General features: G+C 48.2%; 4 protein-coding genes across 8 annotated transcripts; 1 reads left to right on the top strand and 3 right to left on the bottom strand.

Moving 5' to 3' along the window:
* The first annotated feature begins 571 nt into the window (after positions 1–571).
* Positions 572–6,540, top strand: ptbp3 (polypyrimidine tract binding protein 3). Of its 4 annotated transcripts, none has more exons than XM_023338465.1 (14): positions 572–844; positions 1,633–1,696; positions 1,784–1,950; positions 2,053–2,196; positions 2,276–2,428; positions 2,518–2,628; positions 2,709–2,868; positions 2,968–3,027; positions 3,433–3,545; positions 3,623–3,656; positions 3,727–3,819; positions 4,236–4,458; positions 4,971–5,048; positions 5,117–6,540. In XM_023338465.1, exons 1-14 carry the CDS (start codon positions 704–706, stop codon positions 5,247–5,249), a joined length of 1,674 nt encoding a protein of 557 aa, XP_023194233.1. In that variant the 5' UTR covers positions 572–703; the 3' UTR covers positions 5,250–6,540. The 4 variants fall into 4 exon arrangements, with proteins under 4 accessions (XP_023194233.1, XP_023194234.1, XP_023194236.1 ...); XM_023338466.1 differs by having other exon boundaries at positions 573–844; positions 2,279–2,428; XM_023338468.1 differs by lacking the exon at positions 572–844 and adding an exon at positions 865–1,075.
* Positions 6,354–15,751, bottom strand: ugcg (UDP-glucose ceramide glucosyltransferase). 2 transcript variants are annotated; one of them, XM_023338469.1, is made up of 11 exons: positions 14,896–15,751; positions 13,921–14,856; positions 11,278–11,422; positions 10,910–11,012; positions 9,977–10,078; positions 9,713–9,825; positions 9,461–9,639; positions 7,923–8,009; positions 7,746–7,853; positions 7,587–7,665; positions 7,345–7,515 (listed from the first exon to the last, which is right to left on the bottom strand). In XM_023338469.1, the coding sequence occupies exons 2-11, from the start codon at positions 14,016–14,018 to the stop codon at positions 7,345–7,347; spliced, it is 1,185 nt and encodes a 394-aa protein (XP_023194237.1). In that variant the 5' UTR covers positions 14,019–14,856; positions 14,896–15,751. The 2 variants fall into 2 exon arrangements, with proteins under 2 accessions (XP_005813500.1, XP_023194237.1); XM_005813443.2 differs by lacking the exon at positions 14,896–15,751 and having other exon boundaries at positions 6,354–7,515; positions 13,921–14,018.
* A 108-nt stretch (positions 15,752–15,859) lies between these two features.
* On the bottom strand, positions 15,860–16,926 carry LOC102217976 (molybdopterin synthase catalytic subunit-like). Its single transcript, XM_005813452.2, has 4 exons — positions 16,790–16,926; positions 16,466–16,622; positions 16,275–16,398; positions 15,860–16,182 (listed from the first exon to the last, which is right to left on the bottom strand). Exons 1-4 carry the CDS (start codon positions 16,899–16,901, stop codon positions 16,102–16,104), a joined length of 474 nt encoding a protein of 157 aa, XP_005813509.1. The 5' UTR covers positions 16,902–16,926; the 3' UTR covers positions 15,860–16,101.
* LOC102238164 (molybdopterin synthase sulfur carrier subunit-like) lies at positions 16,908–20,857 on the bottom strand. The gene is made up of 3 exons (XM_005813444.2): positions 20,757–20,857; positions 17,131–17,255; positions 16,908–17,059 (listed from the first exon to the last, which is right to left on the bottom strand). The coding sequence occupies exons 1-3, from the start codon at positions 20,766–20,768 to the stop codon at positions 16,933–16,935; spliced, it is 264 nt and encodes an 87-aa protein (XP_005813501.1). The 5' UTR covers positions 20,769–20,857; the 3' UTR covers positions 16,908–16,932.
* Positions 20,858–21,909: the final 1,052 nt, after the last annotated feature.

The raw sequence follows: 21,909 nt of genomic DNA, 5'->3' as shown, positions 1-21,909 counted from the left end.
ACAAAAAATAACTTAAAACTCAAGTGAAATAAACAAGACACAGCAGGCTCAGATATTTCTGTACAATTAGTATTTTTTATTTTGTATCACTTGGTTCTTGCTCTGGTTTTTGTATTTGTATTTATTTTTGCTTATTTCTATTCCAAATATTTGAATTACCTAACTTATGATTTTTCATGTTTTTTAGTCAATTTAATTTCAAAACGTATAATTGTATCCATTTTATTTTTTTTCATCAGTTTTTGGCTGTAAATTATGCAATTACTTTTTTAATAGCTTATGCTGAATTTTATCTTTTTCTTTCAAAATTATGTTCTTGTTTAGCTTCAAATTTCTCCTTTTGATGCTTGAGTTTTTATTTAGTGTTTTTAATCTTTATGTTAAATATTTCTTAAATACAATTTTAGTAATTTTTTTTGTTTTATATTTCAATGTGAAGTTTATTATCTTGTTTAAAAAATGTTCAATTTTTTCATGAATTTTTTTATTTTTTCTATACATTTCAATAAAATGTCATTCTGTTTAGAAAATATTTGACAGGAATTATAATTTACTTATAGTTTTTATTGTTCTTTACTGGCAGTATGTTGTTTAATATGTTAACCCTTTAAGATTTAATGTGCTTCTTTATTTTAATAGATATCTTGCATTTTTCTGGTCTTTATTCTTTATTTTTAATACTGAGGCGTGTCCAGCCGCCGCCATGTTGTCCAGTGACGTCATCAACCAGGAAGTGAGCTCGCGGGTCTCTGTGGCAGCGGCTGAGGCTCGCGGACCAAAACAGCTCTTCTTCCTCATCATCATCATCATCATCCTCCGCCTCCTCCTCTCGGACCATGGACCGGTGAGAACAGGGCCCGTCCCGAACCTTCCCGAACCTTTCCGAACCCCGCGTCTCGTGCTTCCCGCTGGCTGAGCCCCACCTGCATCCCCCCTCCCCCTCCTGGTTCTGTTGTTTACCTGCTGGCGCTCGCGCTCCTTTCGCTGTTCGGAGTTCGGTGAACAAACAGCGTTGGGTGGACTGGCTAAAATCTCGCGATGCTTCGCCCTCAGATGAGACTGTAGATGTGATCAGGTAGTAGACTGGGCTCCAGTCAAACCAGTTTGAACCAGTTAGGCGTCAGGTAGTTACTGGAGGAGAAAATATCCGGGTCCTGGCGGTTTCTGATCCGACTGGGTTCATAACCCTTACCTGGTTCCGGTTCCGGTTCGGACCTGACTGTTAAAGAACGTTCTCCAGGACCACAGAACTGAACCGGAACCTCTCTGTGGGTCTGCTCGTTAACAGGTAGCAGGTGAATAAAGTGGTTCCGACCCGTGTGGGCGGAGTCTCACAGGTGAACTGTTGGAGGGAGCGTGGCCGGTTCTGGTTCTGAAGGTTCTGTTAGGTCTCAGTCACCTGGTCAAAGTGGGTTCAAACCCTCTGCTGCCGGTTCTGATGAGCCGAACCGGATCCTCATCGACCCAGCCGGGTCTGATCAGGGAAGCAGGCTTACCTGACAGATCAGAATCTGATCAGAACCCGATCAGAATCTGATTCGGAGTTCGGTGTTCGGACTCCGAATCAGAGTTGATGCAGTCAATGTTGATGCAGTCAATGACTCACCTGAGTGTTCACCTTTTTACCTGCAGGAGTCAACGCTCAGATCACCTGTTGGTTGCTGTGAGAACATGAGCTCCGCCCACCTGTCCACAGGTGAGTCGTCCATCTTCAGCCTCCTCCTGTCCTCTGGGACGCTGTCTTCACCTTCAGGTGTCTCCTCACCTGTTCCTTTGTTTCCAGTGGATGGCACTGATAGGCTGTGTGTTTCTGAGCGCGCTCAGTGCGTCCCTTCTCCAGTGCTGCACCTGCGGCAGCTACCTGCTGACACCTCTGAACAGGAAGTGGTCGACCTGGCACTTCCCTTCGGCAGAGTCTCCAAACTGATCACACTGAGGACCAAAAACCAGGTAACTGGTCCCAGTCATCTGTCCTGTTTTTACTGAAGGACTGTAACTAATAATTTCTCTGGTTCTGGATCCATTGATAAACCTTTTTTTGCTTTTTTTCAGGCGTTTCTTGAGATGGCATCAGAGGAAGCAGCTGTTACCATGGTGAACTACTACACCTCAGCCCCACCCACCATCAGGAACCAGCCAGTCTTCATTCAGTACTCCACCCACAGAGAGCTGAAAACAGACAATCTGACCAATCAGGTGAAGAGGCCCCGCCCACTTTACTGTGCGCAACAACAGAGTGGGCGGAGCCTCAGCTAGTAATCTGTCTCCATACCAGCAGAGGGCGCTGCAGGCCATCAGCACGGCAGCAGTGCATTCTGGGAACATGGGGTTGTCAGAGGGGCGGGGCTTAATCCCGGCGCCCAGCGCGGTTCTGAGGATCATCGTGGAGAACCTGTTCTACCCGGTGACCCTGGAGGTCCTGCAGCAGGTCGGCGGGCCGCTCCGCTGCAGCTGGACTGGTTGTTTATCTGTTTGTTTATTTCTGTTTTTGTTTGTTTGTTTTTGTGTCGGGATCAGATCTTCAGTAAGTTTGGCTCCGTCCTGAAGATCATCACCTTCACCAGGAACAACCAGTTCCAGGCTCTGCTGCAGTTCAGCGACGCCGTCCACGCTCAGCATGCCAAGGCGGTGAGTCGCAGTCACACTGACGCATGTAGAGCGGGCGACCTGCAGGGGGCGCCGCCCACCAACACGCTGCTGTGTTTCAGTCTCTGGACGGCCAGAACATTTACAACGGCTGCTGCACGCTGCGCATCGACTTCTCCAAACTGAGCGCGCTCAACGTCAAGTACAACAACGACAAGAGCCGCGACTTCACCAGAGCCGACCTGCCGAGCGGAGAGTTGGACCCGGCCGGCGCCGCCTTTGGTGGGTGGAGCCTCCCGCACCTCCCTGCCCGGCCAGCAGGCGTCCACTCTCGCTGACTATCTGTGGGTGGGGCTTCTGCTCCACCTATGTGTGTTTCAGGTGTAGCTCTGCCGCCATACGGAGCCGCGGCGTTCCCGCCCTCCTTCCACCAGCACACGGGTGAGTCACATGACCTGCAGGTGGGCGGGGCTTCGGTCACCTGCAATCAGACGCTATGGCATCACTCAGGATACTCAAGCACTTAGCTGCAGTTTGTCGTTTGAGCCACTAGATGTCACTGCATTCCAAAAAGTTTATATTTTTAAGTAAATGAAAACGATTTTATAAAAGTTTTTAAATTCAAAAGATATTCTGTGAATTAAAAAAACTCAGAAAGTAAATCCATTTAATTCTGATTTGAATTTCATAATCACTGGGTGAAATTTCTTCACTAATGTCTGATGTGAAAGTAATTCAAATAAAGAATATTATTTATTTATAAACTCAGTTAGTTGATGAATGTCTGACCCTGCTCCACCAGGGGGCGCCACCAGGTTACTGTCTCACCTGTGCGCTTGTCCCCAGGTCTCCCCGTGACGGCGGTCCCCGGCTCGCTGATGTCCCCTCCTCGCATGGCGCTGCAGGTGGCGCCCCCTGCGGGCCACTCAGTGCTGCTGGTGTCCAACCTGGACCCGGAGGTGAGAGGTCACACGGTGATACAGCAGTTGACCAATGGGAGCGAGGCGCTCTGACTTATGTGTGTTTGTGTCCACAGAGAGTTTCCCCCCACTGCCTCTTCATCCTGTTTGGTGAGACCGGCTGCCGTCATTCCGCCTGCACCCAGCAGGGGGAGCCTGACCTGCGATCTGTGTGTTTCAGGAGTTTACGGCGACGTCCAGCGAGTCAAGATCCTGTTCAACAAGAAGGAGAACGCGCTGGTCCAGATGAGCGACGCCACGCAGGCGCAGCTCGGTCAGAATCAGCTCTAAAGAAATAGATTTATTGTCTCTAAAATTCAGTCATGTTTTATAACCGGATCCTGGTTTTATTGAGTGACACGGTTTGTCTTTGAATGGACGGTTTCTGGATTTATTCTGACGAGAACAGAACAATTATATTTTTGGAACACTTTTCCTCTATATACAGTACAGACCAAAAGTTTGGACACACTTTCTCATTGAATTCAATGAGAAAGTGTGTCCAAACTTTTTGTCTGTACTGTATGTCCTAAATATATTTTGTAAAGTTTTATTATTTTAATTTTGTAAACAAAAAATTAATTTGAATTTGTTTCATTAGTTAGAATTTTTTCAACATACTATAATAAAATGTATTTATTTCCTACATTTCTTGATGATATTCAGGTTTTTACATTGTTCTCTCTGCAGCGATGAGCCACCTGAACGGCCAGCGTCTCCATGGAAACGTGATCCGGGTGACCCTGTCCAAGCACCCAGTGGTGCAGCTGCCGCGCGGAGCGGCGGGGCCGGAGGAGCAGACGCTGACGCAGGACTTCTCAGGCTCCGCCCTCCACCGCTTCAAGAAGCCCGGCTCCAAGAACTTCAACAACATCTTCCCTCCGTCAGCGACGCTGCACCTGTCCAACATCCCGTAAGGCCACACCCACTTCCTGCCTGCTGGGGCTTCCCCCACTTTCTGCCTGCTGCTGTGTGTTTTTGGTGAATTGTCGTAAACGTCTTTCTGTGTGTGTGTGTGTGTGTGTATGTGTTTTTTTGGTGCATTGTGGGGACCGTCTATCTGTGTGTGTGTTTTTGGTGCATTGTGGGGACAGTCTATCTGTGTGTGTGTTTTTGGTGCATTGTGGGGACAGTCTATCTGTGTGTGTGTTTTTGGTGCATTGTGGGGACAGTCTATCTGTGTGTGTGTTTTTGGTGCATTGTGGGGACAGTCTATCTGTGTGTGTGTTTTTGGTGCATTGTGGGGACAGTCTATCTGTGTGTGTGTTTTTGGTGCATTGTGGGGACAGTCTATCTGTGTGTGTGTTTTTGGTGCATTGTGGGGACAGTCTATCTGTGTGTGTGTTTTTGGTGCATTGTGGGGACAGTCTATCTGTGTGTGTGTTTTTGGTGCATTGTGGGGACCGTCTATCTGTGTGTGTCCAGGTCATCGGTGGGTGAAGACTCCCTGAAGGACCTGTTCTCCTCCAGAGGTTTTGCTGTCAAGGCCTTCAAGTTTTTTCAGTACGTACCGCTTCAAGTCTTCCTGTGTCTTGTCCATAAGCGGTGATATCACTTCCTGTGATCCCCAGGAAGGACAGGAAGATGGCGCTGCTGCAGCTGGCGTCGGTGGAGGAGGCAGTGGAGGCTCTGATCGCCCTTCACGACCAGCAGCTGGACCACAACCAGCATCTCCGGGTCTCCTTCTCCAAGTCCACCATCTGACCCCGCCCCTTCAGTCCAGTGGCCAATTGGACGGCAGGGCCTCCCCGCGCTGAGGGGGGCTGGACCGGCGGCCGGCCAGGCCTCGTTGCCATGGTTACGGATGTTCCTGAGCACATTCCTGAGCGGCGGCAGCGGAGCATTGTGGGTATTGGAGTCAGGACCAGGAGAACCGGAAACATGTGCAGATGTTTTGGTTCCTGCTGAAACTTTTGAACTGAAACTGTTTTATTTGAACTCTTCATCATCCTCCTGCTGTTGTCTGACTGTCATCGACTTCATTTTGTTATTATTCCTGCTGTGGATGTTCGGGCTCTCCGTCTTTTGTGCCTTATTTTTCAGATTTTCTTACGGCCTGTAGGGGGCGCTCTGTGTGACTGGTGTGTTTCTGCTGTTCTGGGAGGTTTTTAATGTCGGCTCTATTTATACTGTATAATGTGATGCTGTTGAAGCCCCGCCCACTTGTGTGTGTGTGAGTTTACATGTTGAAACCTGAGCACCAATCCATCTGGCTGGCTCAGGGGTCAAAGGTCAGCACCGCCTCCATTTCTGGAGGGGTTAAACCAAGCCAACGTTTCTGTGCCTTTAAATTCAGGCAACCTGTTCCCATTATGACATCACTTCTTATCAGGTTCTGGTCAGGCCCGGTGAGAACGGAACTGGACTGAAGTTCGTTCCAATTATTTCTTATTAATCTCAGATTTATTTCCTGCTGAGACAAAAACACTAAAAGCTGTTAAACGTGGAGAAACAGGAAGTTCACTAATAATAAATCTGCTTTAATGATCTCATAAACCAGGAAATAAGCAGAAATATGACTCTACATCCAGGTAAAACATGTTTTATCACTATTTATTTACTGTAATATGACCTAAATAATTTGGATTATCATCATCCATTTTACCATCTAATTCTGAATCAAGTTCAGTTTTAATACAAATAAAAACGGATGTTCTGTCATGGATAAAAATAATTTATAAAAAAAATATATTTACAGATATAAACAGACATGAAAATGATTTTATGAACATTTTGTGGCCTCCTGAATTTAATTATTTTATTTAAGTCATAATTTCACTACCATTTAATCTGTCTCACCCTGTGGGCTTTTTTTTTTTTTTACTTTGTGAATGTGTCTGATGGCTGTGACGTCATTGTGGGCGGGGCCTTGTTGCATGATGGGGGTGGAGGGGTCAGTCTGGACTCCAACACATAAAGTTTGTTAAATCTTCATTTATTCTGAAGGTGTGACAGGAAGTTGGAGCATGAATAAATAAATAAACCTTACAAATAATGGCTGCCGTGCGTCTGTCAAAGTCCCGCCCACAGCATCTCCCATCAGCCAATCACAGCGTAATCGCTGACTGGAAACGGGTTATTGTCCTGGTCCGTGATTGGTCCGTTTCCAGCAGGTGTTTGTAACAATGATAAACAAAATATACAAAAAAGACTCAAACATTCAGACGGGGTTCATCCGACATGATGATGTCATCACCGAACGCCCGAGGGTGAGCACTCGTACACACACACACACACACACACACACACAGCATGATGGACTGCAGCTGCAGAGAAATGTGTCACCTTTCCTTGTTTTGGTCCAGTTCTGTTGAAATGTTTGGACCTTCAGAATAAAGGAGGCATTTAATTACAGCGCTGCTGGCCTCTGATTGGTCGACTGCTATGACCCCTTCAGAGTCCGGTGGGGCGTTTGAGTAACCTCTCCAAGTAACTCAATTTTTTCTCAGACCCATAAGTCACATGACCACCAGGAGGCGCTGTAAGTCACGTCAGTGGATTAGAAGTGTGTCAGATCTCCTGTGGATTCCAAAGTAAAAGTCTTGTTGCTGCTCTGATTTCCTGGAAGTTATAAGCAGTGAGGACCAATGAGAAGTCAGAGTGGCTGGTACTCTGTCCTGGTTGGCTGATCAGAGCTCAGGTGTGTTGTTCTTCGGTGCTGCGCTGTGACTGACTTGTTTTATTTTTAGCACCAACAGAAACATAAATAGTTAAAAAACACGCACACACAGACTGCCTCATATAAAACCATCAGTCTCTGCTGCCTCTGTAACAGGCGGGCGGCTGGTAACCATGGTAACTACACATCCAGGATCTCCTCGGCGGTGCCGCCGCAGCGGAGCCGGTACCGACCCGTTCTCCAGCTGATGGTGGGGTCCCATAGTGCCGACAGGAAGATCTGCACCGACATGGACTCCCTGATGAACCACGCCACGGCGAAGTCCAGCTTGGAGAAGCTCAGGGCGCCGCCCTGCAGGTGAGCTCATCAGTCAGCCGGCCTAACACAACTCCAACACTTACACTCTTTGACCTTTGACCCACCTGGACTCCCGTCAGCTGGATGTAGTCGGCGATGAACCAGGCGAGGCAGTGACACATGAAGAAGACCATCATGTCCCACCTGTAGCACACAGACCAATCAGAAAAGAGAACATCCTGCCACAGCTCGAAGTCCTGCCCCCGCCCTGTGATTGGCCGTACCTGAAGACGTGATGTGCAGCCCAGCCGATGATGAGGCTGGCCAGGAAGCACTCAGAGACGGGCTCTAGGACGGTGGCAGGAACCATGTTGATGCGCAGCTTGGTCCACCTGGTTCAGAAAATTTATTAACATGCCACTACGGACACACAGCCAATCAGGTGTCAGCCTGCCACTCACCTGATCATGCGGGACTGGAACTGACCAATGGAGTAGGAGCCAGAGTTCTGCAGCGCCACCTGCGTCGCCATGGAGAACTTCCATCCTCTGAGGAGAGCTCAAGTAAGTGCTAATATCAACAATCTAACGCCAACATACCAATATACTAATGTTAACATGCTAATGCCAATGTGCTAATTCTAACATGCTAATTCTAATGTGCTAATGTAGGGTGCCCATATTTTACTTTGGGAAAACCAGGACAACCTGAAGTGTGTGGGGGGGAGGGGGGGGAGGTAGGGGGTGTTGGGTAAAGCAGAAAATCATGGGGGGAAAAGAACACCTTGGAGCGGGGGGGGTGGGGGGAGGCTCTAAAAGCGGGGCAACTCCATACATTTGCGCTTTGGTGGCGTACTGACAGCCACGTTATCTACCTTCTGATTGAGAACATGGCTGCCCGCACTGACGCAGCTCAGGGATTATGTGACACGCAGCGCAGTGCCCTAGTGCCTGTAAATTTAATGGTCCAATGAAGGAAATTTAAAAAAACAGGACATTTCGGAAATGTCACAAGAAATCTGTGACTTTAGCTGAAGAGCTTTCGCCCCTGGCTGCTTTCGCGTGCTTTGCTGAATTCACGTGCACTTGCAGGTCGTTGGCACCTTTATTTGCCACAGACACATAAGTGCCTGCCTTACACGTTAAACACTCCGCCTCATAGGGATCACGACCTTGACGAAAGCACGGGAATCTTTTCTTTAATTCCTCCGTAAACGTACACTTTCGTTTAGGCATTTTTGCCGTAGAATCGGCGGACACACATGTGCTATCGCCTGTCACACTTAAGGTTTAACTAGTCTAGCGGCCGGTGTACAAGTCAACTCAGCTATCTTTACTTTTCCCACACACACTCGCACACATAATGCAACGTGATTGGATTTGGGGAGAAGGGCGTGACTAATTTGCCATACAAAGAAACCTGGAATGGAGTAGTGGAACGGAGTGGCAATGTAATCACAATGCACTGTAAGCTATATAATGTCTTTTGAGGCAGTTGACCAAAATCCCGGACGATTTTTAAATTCCCCCCGGACATCTTTTTAGGTCTGAAAAGTAGGACATGTCCGGGAAAAAGAGGACGTCTGGTCACCCTATGCTAATGGTAACATGCTAATATCAATGATCTATCGCCAACATGCCAATATACTAATGTTAACATGCTAATGCCAATGTGCTAATTCTAACACGGTAATTCTAATGTGCTAATGGTAACATGTTAATAACACTAATGCTAACATGAAAATATCAACATTCCAATGCTAATATGCTAATTCTAATGTGCTAATGGTAACATGCTAATATCAACACTAATGCTAACATGCTAATTATAATGTGCTAATGGTAACATGCTAATATCAACATTCTAATGCTAACATACTAACACCCATGTGCTAATGCTAATATCCTAATGCTTAGTCACTAATGCTGAGGTGTTAAAGCTGACGAGGGCACGGTAACATGCCACTGCTAACATGCTAATGCTAACCCCCAGTGCTAACCTGTCGGCGATGGCCTTGGCCATGAAGTAATCCTCGGCGATGTACTGGGCGAAGGCCACCAGCCCCCCCGCCTGGTCCAGAACATCCTTCCGCATCAGACACGACATTCCCGTCACGCACTTGATCCCTGTCACGTTGGCCGAGATGTAGGAGCGGGGGTGAGACGTCCCGAAGTACACCTGCACACAGGAGGGTGGCGGTCAGCGCCAGGCCCTGCCGCTCGGCCGCTGACCTCTGACCCTGTGACCTCACCTGCTCCAGCGTCGCGGCGAAGCCTTGACGGTCGGCGACGTACGGCAGCCCGTGGACCAGACCCACCTTCTCCGTCATCTGATTGGTCAGGTCGGTCAGAGTGTCGGGTTTCACTGTGGGACAAAAGGGGGCGGAGTCACAAGCTGCTGGGGGCGGAGCCTGAGCCATACCTGGACCCAGCCGGGTCCCACCACCATGTCTCCAACAGAGCATCAGACTCCACACAGAGAGCCTCTCTCAGCTGGTTCTGGTTCCGGTTCTGACCTCGGATGCCGCTGTCACAGATCCACACCAGTCCGTACTTGGCTGCTTCGTATCCGGGCATCAGGTTGTTGATCTTGGGGTTGATCCCGACCTTCTTCCCACCTGAGGAAGAGAAAAGGATGATGAGAGAGGAGACAGGAAACAGGAAACAAACAATAGCAACAGGAAGCAGGAAGTCCTTAGCTGTGTCAGTATCAGAGTTTACATCCTTCACGAATAAACGATGACAGGAAGAGAAAAGCAGTGAATTCGGACAGGCAGGTCTGGCCTCGACCCACTGTCTCCGCCCACCTCAACGTAACTCATGTTGCCTAGCAACCATGACAGCTGACGCTCAGAGCGGCGAAGAGAAAAACAACAGAGCCGAAGTTTGTTTTTCAGTCATGTAGTCTGATTTCTGTATTATTCTTCAACTTCATAGTAAAGTCTGTTCACAGTAAAAAATAAATCTGTTAGATTCTAAAATGTTCAAACATGTATTGCACATTTCTACCAGGAATAAATATAAGCAAATTATTCATTTACAAATATAATACTCTCCAAATCTCAGATAAAACATTACAGTTAAATAAACCTGTTATCTTTGAAGGCTTAACTTTAATCAACCAAACCGATTTGATCAGGAATCAATGAAATACTTTAAACATTGTACAGCTAGATGTTACCTGTCTGAATAATATCGGTGTTTAACTTCCACTCACTGGGGAAAGTTAGCAGGAGTTTTTACAACACGGCGTTCTGTAAGCCGAACCCGGAGCTGACATCCCCAAACCTCACAGCAATACTGGAATTACATTGTAATTACTATGGACCCGCAATGAATCATGGGATATGCTGGGCGGTGAAGGACACACCGGACCCATCCGTCAAACCTGGGGAAAAGACGGACGCGTTTGAACGAGTCTTAGAGTTGGGACTCGGCTCCTGACCCACCGATGAACAGTCCGGCGTCCACGTTGGGATACTTTCCCAGCAGCTTCTTGCAGACGTCCACAGCCGGGTCGTCCTGGTCCTGGACACACAGCAGGATCTCGTACTGAAACACACACACACACACACACACCTGAGAACCAGAGCCAGCTCGTTAAGGCTCCTCGTTAAGAAGGACTCCAGCTGGTTCCGTCCAGGAAGTTCCTCACCAGCAAGAAAACAGGAAACACTGAATGCTGACTTCCTGTTAGCTCAGTTTGGAGGAACCAAGAACAGTTCAGTTGGAGTCCAAATTGTTCTGAACTGAACTATTTTGTTCAACCCTTAGCAGTGGGGTGAGGTTAGTGTGGGGTCAGGGGTCAGGTGCTGACCTTGGGGTAGTCCAGGGTGAAGAAGGTCTCCAGGTTGGAGATCAGGTTGGGGTCGACGCCCTTCAGCGGCTTCAGCAGAGAAACGCCCAGGACCTGAGCAAACGGCTGCTTGACCTCTGACCTCTTCCTATGGAGGTGGAGACGCCTGGAACACAGAGGTCAGAGGGCAACAATAGGTCTCACATTAACAACAGCTGGTCTACAGACAAGTTGTCTCATTGGCTGAGAGTCACAGCAGGGAGCCAATCAGAGGACAGGTAGGTCAGTTGGTGTGTGTGTGTGTGTGTGTGTGTGTGTGTGTGTGTGTGTGTGGTCCTGCAGCTCTGAGGATGCCTCTGTGATGGACGGGGAACCAGAACCAGAACCAGCAGGTCGTTTCTACATCAGGACATTGACTCGTTAACTTTGATTAATTAACTGAATGGATTTCATTGCAGTTAAACCCTTTTTTTTGTTGCTACATATTTCACATTGCTGAGCAGGAACCTTTGTATTCATGTGTTTCTGGTACGCCTGTAAATCTGACGCACAGCTACGGCCGCTAACAGCAGCTTCTCTCGGTTAGTTTGTGTTTCTAATCGATCTGATTGGACGTTGGAAAACACTACTGCTGTGTCCAAGTTGTGCTAAAAGGAGTTAGCCTATCAGTGAAGCTATGCTAGCCTAGAATAGCATCTTAATGCTAACATGTCCCAGCTAACGCTAATTTCTAACGAAGCTGAATGAATGATCAGAACTTCCCGATCTTCGGTCCGATCTGAAGCTCAGAAAGAGTTTGGACTGAAAGTCCTGCATGGTTCCAGTCCAGCCACTAACATGCCGTTCAGAACCACCAGTACAGGTTCTACTGGGCTCTACTGGGTCGGACTGGATCTCAGCCTACATGCATTAACGTTTGCCCTCCAGATGACTTTCAACAGGAAACTGGATGCTTCATTTCCTCCTGCTGGAGAAGAGCCGCTGTTCTCCTAGTGTTCCTGAGGCTCTGCTGACCTCTGACCTCCTTGAACCTGGTGAACCAATAAGTCCAGGATGAATATGAAGGGGGGCCTGAAGCAGCAGGAAGTGATGAAGTAGTTCTGCTGTGTTGCTCTCTCAGCTTCCTGCAGGTAAGCGCGTTGCCATGGTGATCAGACCACCTGCTCTGGTGCCTCAGAAACACCTGGTGAAATGTTGCTGTGGGACGATCTCCAGTAGCAGTCAGTACTGCAACGACTCTAAAGAGGCTTCTGACATGCTAACAGCTTAATGACGTCATCAGCTGCTGCTGAGGCTGGAGTAGGGGATGTGACCTACTCTCTGTATCCATGGAGATACTCAACACCTGGTTGCCATGGTAACACATAATAGCAACTGTCTGCAGGTAAAAACTCAGAACAAAACTCCTTCCAGCTGCCCAGTGTAAAGGAAAATTATTATTTGTTGGTGCTTAATACAGCTAATATACGACACGTGTAAAGGTATAGCCAACACTTTTATTTGGAACGGTTTTCTGTTGAGCATGTGGGAACTGGGAATGGCAGACAGGCAGGCAGGGCCCTTTTTTTCCTCCCCCTTTTGACAGACACAGCAATAAAATTTACAATTCCGATAGAGCAGAAGAGACTTCTTGGCGCCAGGGATCTTCCGTATCAGGCAGAGATGACCACGGGGTAGTCCGCCCTTTGCTTAGATAAAAAACAGACACCTTTGCTATAAATCAGGAAGTCCCAACTTTCTTTGGGGGCCTGAGGGAGTTCTAATTGGTCGAAGAGCAGAACGCCTTCTTTGCATACATTAAATAGGGAAACGCCTCTTTGGTTAAAATTTCAGGTCAGCACCGGAGAGTGGAGAGTTTTTTTTCATCTTTTCTCCACGTGGGCGCCTTTGTCTGTCTCTGTGTTCGTTTGTCTTCCCTTGTGTGTTTTTATTTTCATGAGAAAATGCATATCTCTGTATCTCTGCAGCTTTGTTGTCGATTGCTCTGTATGAATTAAACTCTGTGATCTGTGACGTCATTCTGTTTCGCCGTACTTTTGCAGCCGTGATGACATCCGCTCGCGACCCGGCTAACAGGAGGAAAAGGAGAGCCATGCTTTTTCCAAAATTTAAGCTAACATAATAACTTTTCTCCTTAACACCAGCATCGAGAACCAGAGGGGGTAATCAACCATTCAGCCTGGATAAAACTGAACTAAAGTCCAGTAAAAGAACCAATCAGAACCATCAGGTTCTCCAGACCCGGTTCGGTCCAGAGGACAACCCACCATCACCGACTCATCATGACTCTACTCCGGTAATCTCCACCTCTGCAGTTTTGCGCAATAAGCATCAAATCTGTTCAGAAAGTCCGGCACCGAACCGCAGAATGATGACGTAATAGGTGAGTAATTAAGTCTTTATTGCAAACTGACGCCAACGGCTGAGGATGAAACAAAACAAACATCTGCAGCTCGCCAAATGTAACCGGAACGAACTGATTCTAAGCCCAATCTGAACACCTCACAGAACCGATTTAAGCTCGACTCAGTTCGGCCCGCTTACACCGGGCCCGGTGGGGTGGTTCTGACCCGGGTTCGGAGCTAAACGCTCAGCAGTCCCCCGAACATTTAATTTATCCGCAGCAGTTGCTAGCAGCTAGCTGTTAGCTGAGCGGTTACTCACACATAGATGATGGACATGAAGTGCATGAGCCACAGAACCGCGAACAGAACCAGGCCGAACACCGAGAAGCCCTGCAGGGCCACATCCAGCGGGGCCATGCTGCTCCGGGGTCCGGGGCGACGCGGGGCTGGCAGGCCGCCTCGGGTCGCTCTGGCTCCGGTCGGACGGCGACCAGCTGACCGGCCTCACAGCGGAGGGAAGAGGCGGGTGTGTTCAGGCCGGAGATCGGGCCTCCTGCCGGGTACAGGGACAGGAACCAGTGCGGGGTTTGGAGCTCCACCAGGCGGGACTCTCAGGCTGCGTATCCGGTGGTCCAAACGGTTCCGAGTCCCGGCTCACAGTTGGTTTCGGTTGTTTGACAGTCAGCAGACCGACCGACGGTCAGCTGACCAACTGGAGTTGAGACTGCGGAAGCTGCCGGATGGTGACGCAGTTTCCGTTTTTCAAAATAAAAGGCTGCATTTAATAATAAAAGCGTCTGTTTGATTCTCAGCTGGTTGGTTTGAGTTTAGTTAAATGCGGTTTATTTTATTTCATTTTAGTTAAGCATAGTTTAGATTAGATTAGCTGAAGTCAGACCTGACCAGTTTACTTTAGTGAAGTTAAATGTATTTATTTTAATTCTCATCCACATTAACAGAAAAACCCTGATTATCAATCAATAATAATCCGAATATAAATTCTTAGAATTAATAATTATGAATATCTAAAATATACAGTGAATATCAGACAGAGCAGAATAACGTAGAAATTAATAGTTTTATATTTACAGTTGCTAACATTAGCTCAAAGCTCACACTGTCTGCCCCGATCAAACATCTGGAGGCCCTGAAGGCGTCATGGAACAGGTGAGTTTACCTGAGGGCCCTGAAGGTGTCATAGAACAGGTGAGTTTACCTGAGGGCCCTGAAGGCGTCATGGAACAGGTGAGTTTACCTGAGGGCCCTGAAGGCGTCATGGAACAGGTGAGTTTACCAGAAGGCCCTGAAGGCGTCATGGAAACATTGCATCCACAGGTGAGTCAGACTGAATGACTCAGACAGGAAACAAACATTTCAACACCTGAAACCGAACCAGAACCTCCCGACCCAGAGAGGTCCAGTAGGACCAGAACCAGCAGCAGAACCTCAGTACTTGCTGGTTCATCAGGAGCTCTGGTTGGGTTCTGGTTCTGTTCCTGAATCCAGTCCAGTTAGCCAGATTGAGTCTAGTAAACCAAACAGGAAGTTCTTCCTTGGGGTCGTGACCTTTGTTTAACTGTAGTAAATGCTTCCAACCAGCTGCTGGTCCACCGTCATTGTGATCCGGTTCCCAGTGCTGGTTCTGGTCAGAGGTCAGGACCGGGTGGTCCCTGTGGGCCCAGCTGTTGACTCAGAACCAGAACCTTTTGGACCGGCTGCTTGGCTTTGTTTTGCCAAGTCATGATTCCCAATCTGGACTTCCTGTTGGAGGGAGTCCGACCCGTTCCTGTGGTTCTGGTCCAACCCGTTTTGATCTGTCTGGTTCTGTCCAGGAAGCTGTGTCCAAAGAGAACCACCAGCTGGTTCTGGAGCAGAGAACTGGGCCTCATCAGGTCCAATAGACCAAATCAGAACCAACTGGATCAGATTGAAATCAGTGTGAGGATCTCAGTAGAATCTGGTTCTGGTTCTGGTCCAAGGTTCTGCTGAGATTCCATCCAGCTTCAGGACGGTCACCAGGACTCGAGTTTCTGTGGTATGATGACATCACTTCCTGTCCCATGACCCAGACTGCAGCAGAACATCATGAGGGAGTCGGACATCCAGTTTGGACCCGGTTCAGCCTCTGGGTTCTGCTCGAGTTCTTTGGATGGTAGTCGGTCCGGTTGATCCAGAACATCAGGATGTTTCAGTTTTTCCTCTTTAAACTTTATTTGAAACATTTTTCTGTTTCTCATTAAAAACTAAAACAGAAAAAATGAGAATCTGCGTTTTTATTGGTGGAACTTGGAGACATGAGGAAGCCACGACCAAATATGGAGCCCAGGTGAGAAAACCAGAAGGAGTGAGAACTCTTAGCGTATCAAAGATCCTCTATGAGGACAGAGTGCCACTCTATCCAGAAACCCGGATCAGGAATGACCTGCAGGAGCTGCTTTTACTTTAACTATACAGTTAGAATAAACCAGTTGTTCCACTGGGGTCAGAGGTCATTCTGAGGTCAGTCAGAAGCTCCTCCCCTCTGTGACCAGCTGCACTCTGAGTTCTCCTTCCAGGATGACTCCTGGGTGTCGTAGACCTCCTGTGGATCAGAACCAACCAGAACCAATCAGAAGTCAGGATAAATGGTCAGCATTGGGCCTGGTTCTGGCCCGGTTCTGGCCTGGTTCCCACCTTCTTCCAGATGGGGACGCTGGCCTTCAGCAGGGTGACGGCGTGCTGGATGGCCTCCTGGCCGTCCTGGCGATGCGGGGAGGAGATCGCCATGACGACGCTGGCCTCGCCCACCTTCACCCACCTGAGGGACGAAGAGAAGGGTGAGACTTGGCGGCGATGACATCACAGCGCGGTGGGCGGAGCCTCACCCCAGGCGGTGATGGATGCAGACGTGCAGCAGCGAGGGCCAGCGGGCCCTGAGGGCCGCCGCCAGCCGGCTCAGCTCTGATTGGACCATGGCCTCGTACGCTTCGTACTGCAGGCCAATCACCTTCCTGCCCTCCACCTGGTCCTCCCGGGTCGCACCTGCACAGGAAACGGGTCAGCAGCGCCCACAGCCGGCCGCCCGCTGGGGGCGGCGGAGCGACCGTCACCAGGTTAGGATGTGGTTCCTGATCAGTTGGTATTGATCCGATTGGTTGATCAGAACTGAAGGCCTGCCCTGAGGAAGAAGAGGATGGTGAAGGTCGTACCTATAAACACAGAGACGGCGCCGCAGCGGCTGCTGCTGACCGAGTCCACCACTTCCTGTACTGACAGCCAATCACGGCTCAGCCGGAAGATGTCCCTGGGCGGCTCCGCCATGTGTAGAGCTCGGTCCGGTTCTGGTTCGGTTCTATCCTCCGCTCAGCGGCGGCACCACGGCCACCTCGTCGCCGTCCTGCAGGCTCAGCCGCTGGTTGCCGATGGCGACGTACTGCCGGCGTACGGCGAGGATCACGCGGCTCTGCAGCGCCACCAGCCTGCAGAAACACGACGAGTCGCCGTCAGCGCGTCGCGCCGCCACCTGATCGCTGCGTCCGAGTGTGCCTACCTGGGCTGTTTCCGTAGCAACAGAGCCCACAGGTCCCCGCTGCTAATTGGAGTTGGCACGGCAACTAGCTCCTCCTCCCTGAGTCCGGTCAGCTCGGCGCTCCTAGCGAAGTACAGCACGGTCACCTGAGGAAGAGACAGTTTTTCCTTCCACTCAACTTCCCACCAACAGGCTGGTAAACAGGCTCCGAGCAGCCAGTTGCCATAGTGACGACCTTTAGCATCTGACCACAGAATAAAGTTTATTTCTATGACATTTCAGCAGCAAAACTGATCAGAGATCCTCATCATAAAACATTTCATCTGATTGATGCATCAGATTATTGATCAGATTATTGATCAATGTTTCAAAAGGAGTCTGCATGTTCTCCCTGTGCATGGTGGGTTCTCTCCGGTTCTCCGGCTTCCTCCCACAGTCCAAAAACATGACTGTCAGGTTAATTGGTCTCTCTAAATTCTCCCTAGGTGTGTGTGTGTGTGTGTGTATGGTTGTGTGTCCTGTCTGTCTCTGTGTTGCCGGGCGACAGACTGACGACCTGTCCAGGTGACCCCGCCTCTCGCCCGGGACGTAGCTGGAGAGGCAGCAGCTCCTCCTGACCCCATTGGGGACAAAGGGTGACCAGAAAATGGATGGTTTCAAAAGCAGCTCAATGATTCTTGAGATCCATCCATCTATTTTCTAACACCTTGTCTCTAGTGGGGTCAGGAGGAGCTGCTGCCTCTCCAGCTACGTTCTGGGCGAGAGGCGGGGTCACCTGGACAGGTCGCCAGTCTGTCGCCGGGCAACACAGAGACAGACAGGACAAACAACCACACACACACACACACCCCTAGGGAGAATTTAGAGAGATCAATTAACCACAGTCATGTTTTTGGAAGGAGAACATGCAGAAAGACCCCGGGCCGGGAATCGAACCCAGGACCTTCTTGCTGCAAGGCAACAGCTCTACCAACTGCACCACTGTGCAGCCCATGATTCTTGAGATAAGGGACAAAATAGGTTAATTTTTTTTTTTAAAAGGTAATTATTCCTCAAGCTTATGTGTTGAAACATAACAAAATGTTTCTGAACGTAAAGATGCGGCGCTGCAGGCTCCCAGCTGAGATATTACATTTTTACTGGACCTAACATCACCATCTGACAAAAATACATATAAAATTATTTATCAATGACCCTTTTAGTGACATTTTTACTCCGTTTTACAGACAAATGTGTCTCAAGAACAAACTAAAAATGATTAAAAACAAAAAGTCCATCTGACAGAGACGAACCAGTGAGTAAAAAGAAATCCTTGATGCATGTGAAGAAATCCCATTTATGTAAAATACATTAAAATTAATTAACTGCACACTTTAGTGAGATTTGTCAACTGAAAGAGTCTCACTCTGATAGAGTTGACAAAATGCAGTTCTCTGGCCTCATGGCAGGGGGCGCTCATGATCCCAGACATTGTGACTCCACAACAGCAGAGTAAGAGACAGAAACAGCGAGCTAGCCCTGGAGCTAGCCATGGAGCTAGCCATGGAGCTAGCCTTGGAGCTAGCCCTGGAGCTAGCCATGGAGCTAGCCCTGGAGCTAGCCATGGAGCTAGCCATGGAGCTAGCCTTGGAGCTAGCCCTGGAGCTAGCCATGGAGCTAGCCCTGGAGCTAGCCATGGAGCTAGCCTTGGAGCTAGCCCTGGAGCTAGCCATGGAGCTAGCCCTGGAGCTAGCCATGGAGCTAGCCATGGAGCTAGCCATGGAGCTAGCCTTGGAGCTAGCCCTGGAGCTAGCCATGGAGCTAAAGAATAGTGTTTTTGCCCTCCATCGTTGTCCGCATGCGAAAAATGTCCTTATGTAAACAATAACATGCAGAGTTTATATTTGTAAATGTGATTATGATTAAGTCAGAGCCTCACCACACGGCACTGGTTTCAATTGAGTTGGAAAATATATTAAAATGATTGTTAATTCAATTTATTGATACTTTTATAATTATTTATTTGAATACTTATACTTAATTAATATATTATCTTAGTATTCCTTGAATTGTTTTAAACTATTATAATGTATTGAGTTCTGCTCCAGTACAAGGGATTTTAAATATAAAGTTTAAATAAAAAATATGCAGCAAACAGCAGGAAAACGTACATTGTTGTTCTGACATGGCCCAGGTTAGTTTAGTCAGTTATGTGAAGAAATTATATTTTATTCAAATTCTGCTCTTTATCCAGAGGACAAGTTTTGTCCCTAATCTTAAGAATCATTGAGTTCATTAAAGTCAGCAAAGAAATTATTCAGGTTTGGAGTTTAGTACAGAATTAGCATCAGGGTTCACTGATGGTTTTTTACTTTAGAGGAATTTGAGGTTTTTTAAACCACTGTATTTTATTTTTCTGTTATTCAGAAGTTTTCTTCCAGCGATTCGGGTTGGTACTGTCCCGTCTGTAGAGCCGGTGGCCAGACGCCTTCTGGAAGAGGATGGGAGTAAGGCTACTGTCTGGACCTCGGCTCTGACCTCTGGCTCAGGTGGAGTCGCTCCATCCACACCACCTGCCCGGGGGGTCGGGGACGGGGTTTGGGTCGGGGCTGGATGAGGTTTAGTACCATCAGCTATTAGCGTGCTGAGCAGCAAGGTGCCAAGGAGACCTGTTGGTTCATCACGTCTGTGAAGTAGAGAAACTCGATTCATCAGAGGCGTTTAGAGATGAAGAACGAGCCGAACCGGGCCAAGCCGAACCGGGCCTGATATGAGGTGGGTCCCGTCCCAATCAGGCGTCCTTCAGCCGGCTGTTCTGTGGCCATGTTGTTGCTCCTATTGATAAAATGAAATAAGTTTGCAGAGAATTGCTTTATCCCATGTTTGTCCGTCATAAAGGTGGAAACGTTCAGAGAGGATCCTGTGGTTATCCATGACGGTCACTGTGCTGCCAGCTCAGCGTTTACAGTCCAGAGTATTTCAGGTCGCCCCATCCTGCTGCTGGGATACTAAGAAACATCTTCAGTTTTAGTTTTCAGTGTTCAGAAGAATGGAAAAGTCTTTTTCAGAATCTCTGGTTGTTGTTTAGCCACATGCACAACCAGCTTTACAATCCGGCTGATCCGTGGTTAGAGAGGATTTTATCTGCCATAGCAGGAACATTTGGGAAAGATATGACTGGTTCTCTTGGTGTTGCAGAAACGGCTGATAAATAAATTACGTTCCAGCCATAAAATTAATAACCCTAAAATTCTGATTGAATTTGGACCGGAAGGTTGCGATTGTTTGTTGCCCCTGGGGGCATCACAGAACCCCGCCCTACATGCAGCATGTGACCTATGACCTGATTAGCTCTTCACGCGGCGGACTCTGAGGTCTCGTGCTTGTCCTGCGGGTCAGCCCCGCTCCAGAACTCCGTTAGGAAATCTGAGGATTTACAGATTTCTGCCTGTGACCGAAACAAACACATGAGCAGAGGATCTGACCCCACTAATATGGAGTCTGGCTTCAGTTCGGCGCGATGAATCCGCATTAATAAACCTTTTATCACTTCAGTTCATACCGATATTTGCGGAGCCTTCAGTTATCTGAGCCGTTAAAAGGCAGCTAGAATCAGACAGAAAGTCAGAGGAGTTTGGTAGAGATTAAAACAGCTGCAACAAACTTACCTGCGCAGACATGAATCCTCCTGCCGCAGACAGAACTCACCTGAGCAAACTCTGACCGACGCGACCTACTGTTTACACCCCCCCCTCCCGCTTCTTCTTCTGCTCCTAAAGCCCAACACATCGAGCAGGTGTCGCCACCTGGTGGACTGCAGTCTGTTGTCGGCCTCCGCTCCTGCTCGAACACATCTGGACCAATCCGCGGCTCGTTACCTGTGCAGGGTGGAGTCACTGCGGAGACAGGGAGGCGTGTTGCAGAGGACTGCATGGTGGTGGCAGCACAGGGATGTGGGCCTCCGGATGTGGATTTAAAGCTGGATGATAAATCAGGTTGGGGTGTGATTACTGTTACTGGGGTAAAGATCAAGTTGATTTTATTCCTTCACAATAAACAAAAACTGGATTCTGTGTTTCCTTTGGTATTTAAAACGGTTTGATCTGAAACCCTGAAGAGGAAAAAACAGAAACCAGGCGGGTCTGAATCCAGATCAGAAACAAAACCAGGAAATCAAATCCCACCACATTCCCAGTTCATCCAGGAGCCGAACCAGCAGGGTCCACTAGGGCAAAACAACGACACACCAAGAGCCGGGGTCAAAGGTCAACACACACCAAAGATAAACAGTCAAAACTTTATTAAAGTAAATGTTCTCTGTTAGCGTCCAGCACAAAACAGTGACTGGAAACCAGTGACGTGTGGTGAGAGTCACAGCTGGTGAGGCACTGACTTCATCAGATTTACTAATATAAACACCTTGCATGTTATTGTTTACGTTCTGAAATTTCATGCATGCAGACGACGGAGAGCAAAAAGACTTTTACATGCCGTCCAGAGCAACATTAACTCAGAGAAACTTGGAAATGCATTTTTTATTAATGTAGTGCTGTGATCCACTGCAGAGGGAAAAACCGGAGTACAACTCCAAACCACTTCCTTCTCGCCCTGTGTGTCAGCCAAGCTACACGCAGACTCGTTGCCATAGCAACTGACAACAACGGCACTTTATGTTTCAGGATTCAACACCAAAAACACTCAAATATTTGCCACACAAAGAACAAAACATCCAGTCTGGATGCTTTCAGGCTCAATGTGTATTTTGCGATTATTAATACGTGATTGTTGTGGTAGATTATAGCTGCTGCTGCTATTAGCTAA

The sequence above is a fragment of the Xiphophorus maculatus genome, chromosome 8 (genome assembly GCF_002775205.1).
Source record: "Xiphophorus maculatus strain JP 163 A chromosome 8, X_maculatus-5.0-male, whole genome shotgun sequence".
In the NCBI taxonomy this organism is placed as follows: Eukaryota; Metazoa; Chordata; class Actinopteri; order Cyprinodontiformes; family Poeciliidae; genus Xiphophorus; species Xiphophorus maculatus.
This window is presented reverse-complemented; position numbering and strand designations above follow the sequence as displayed.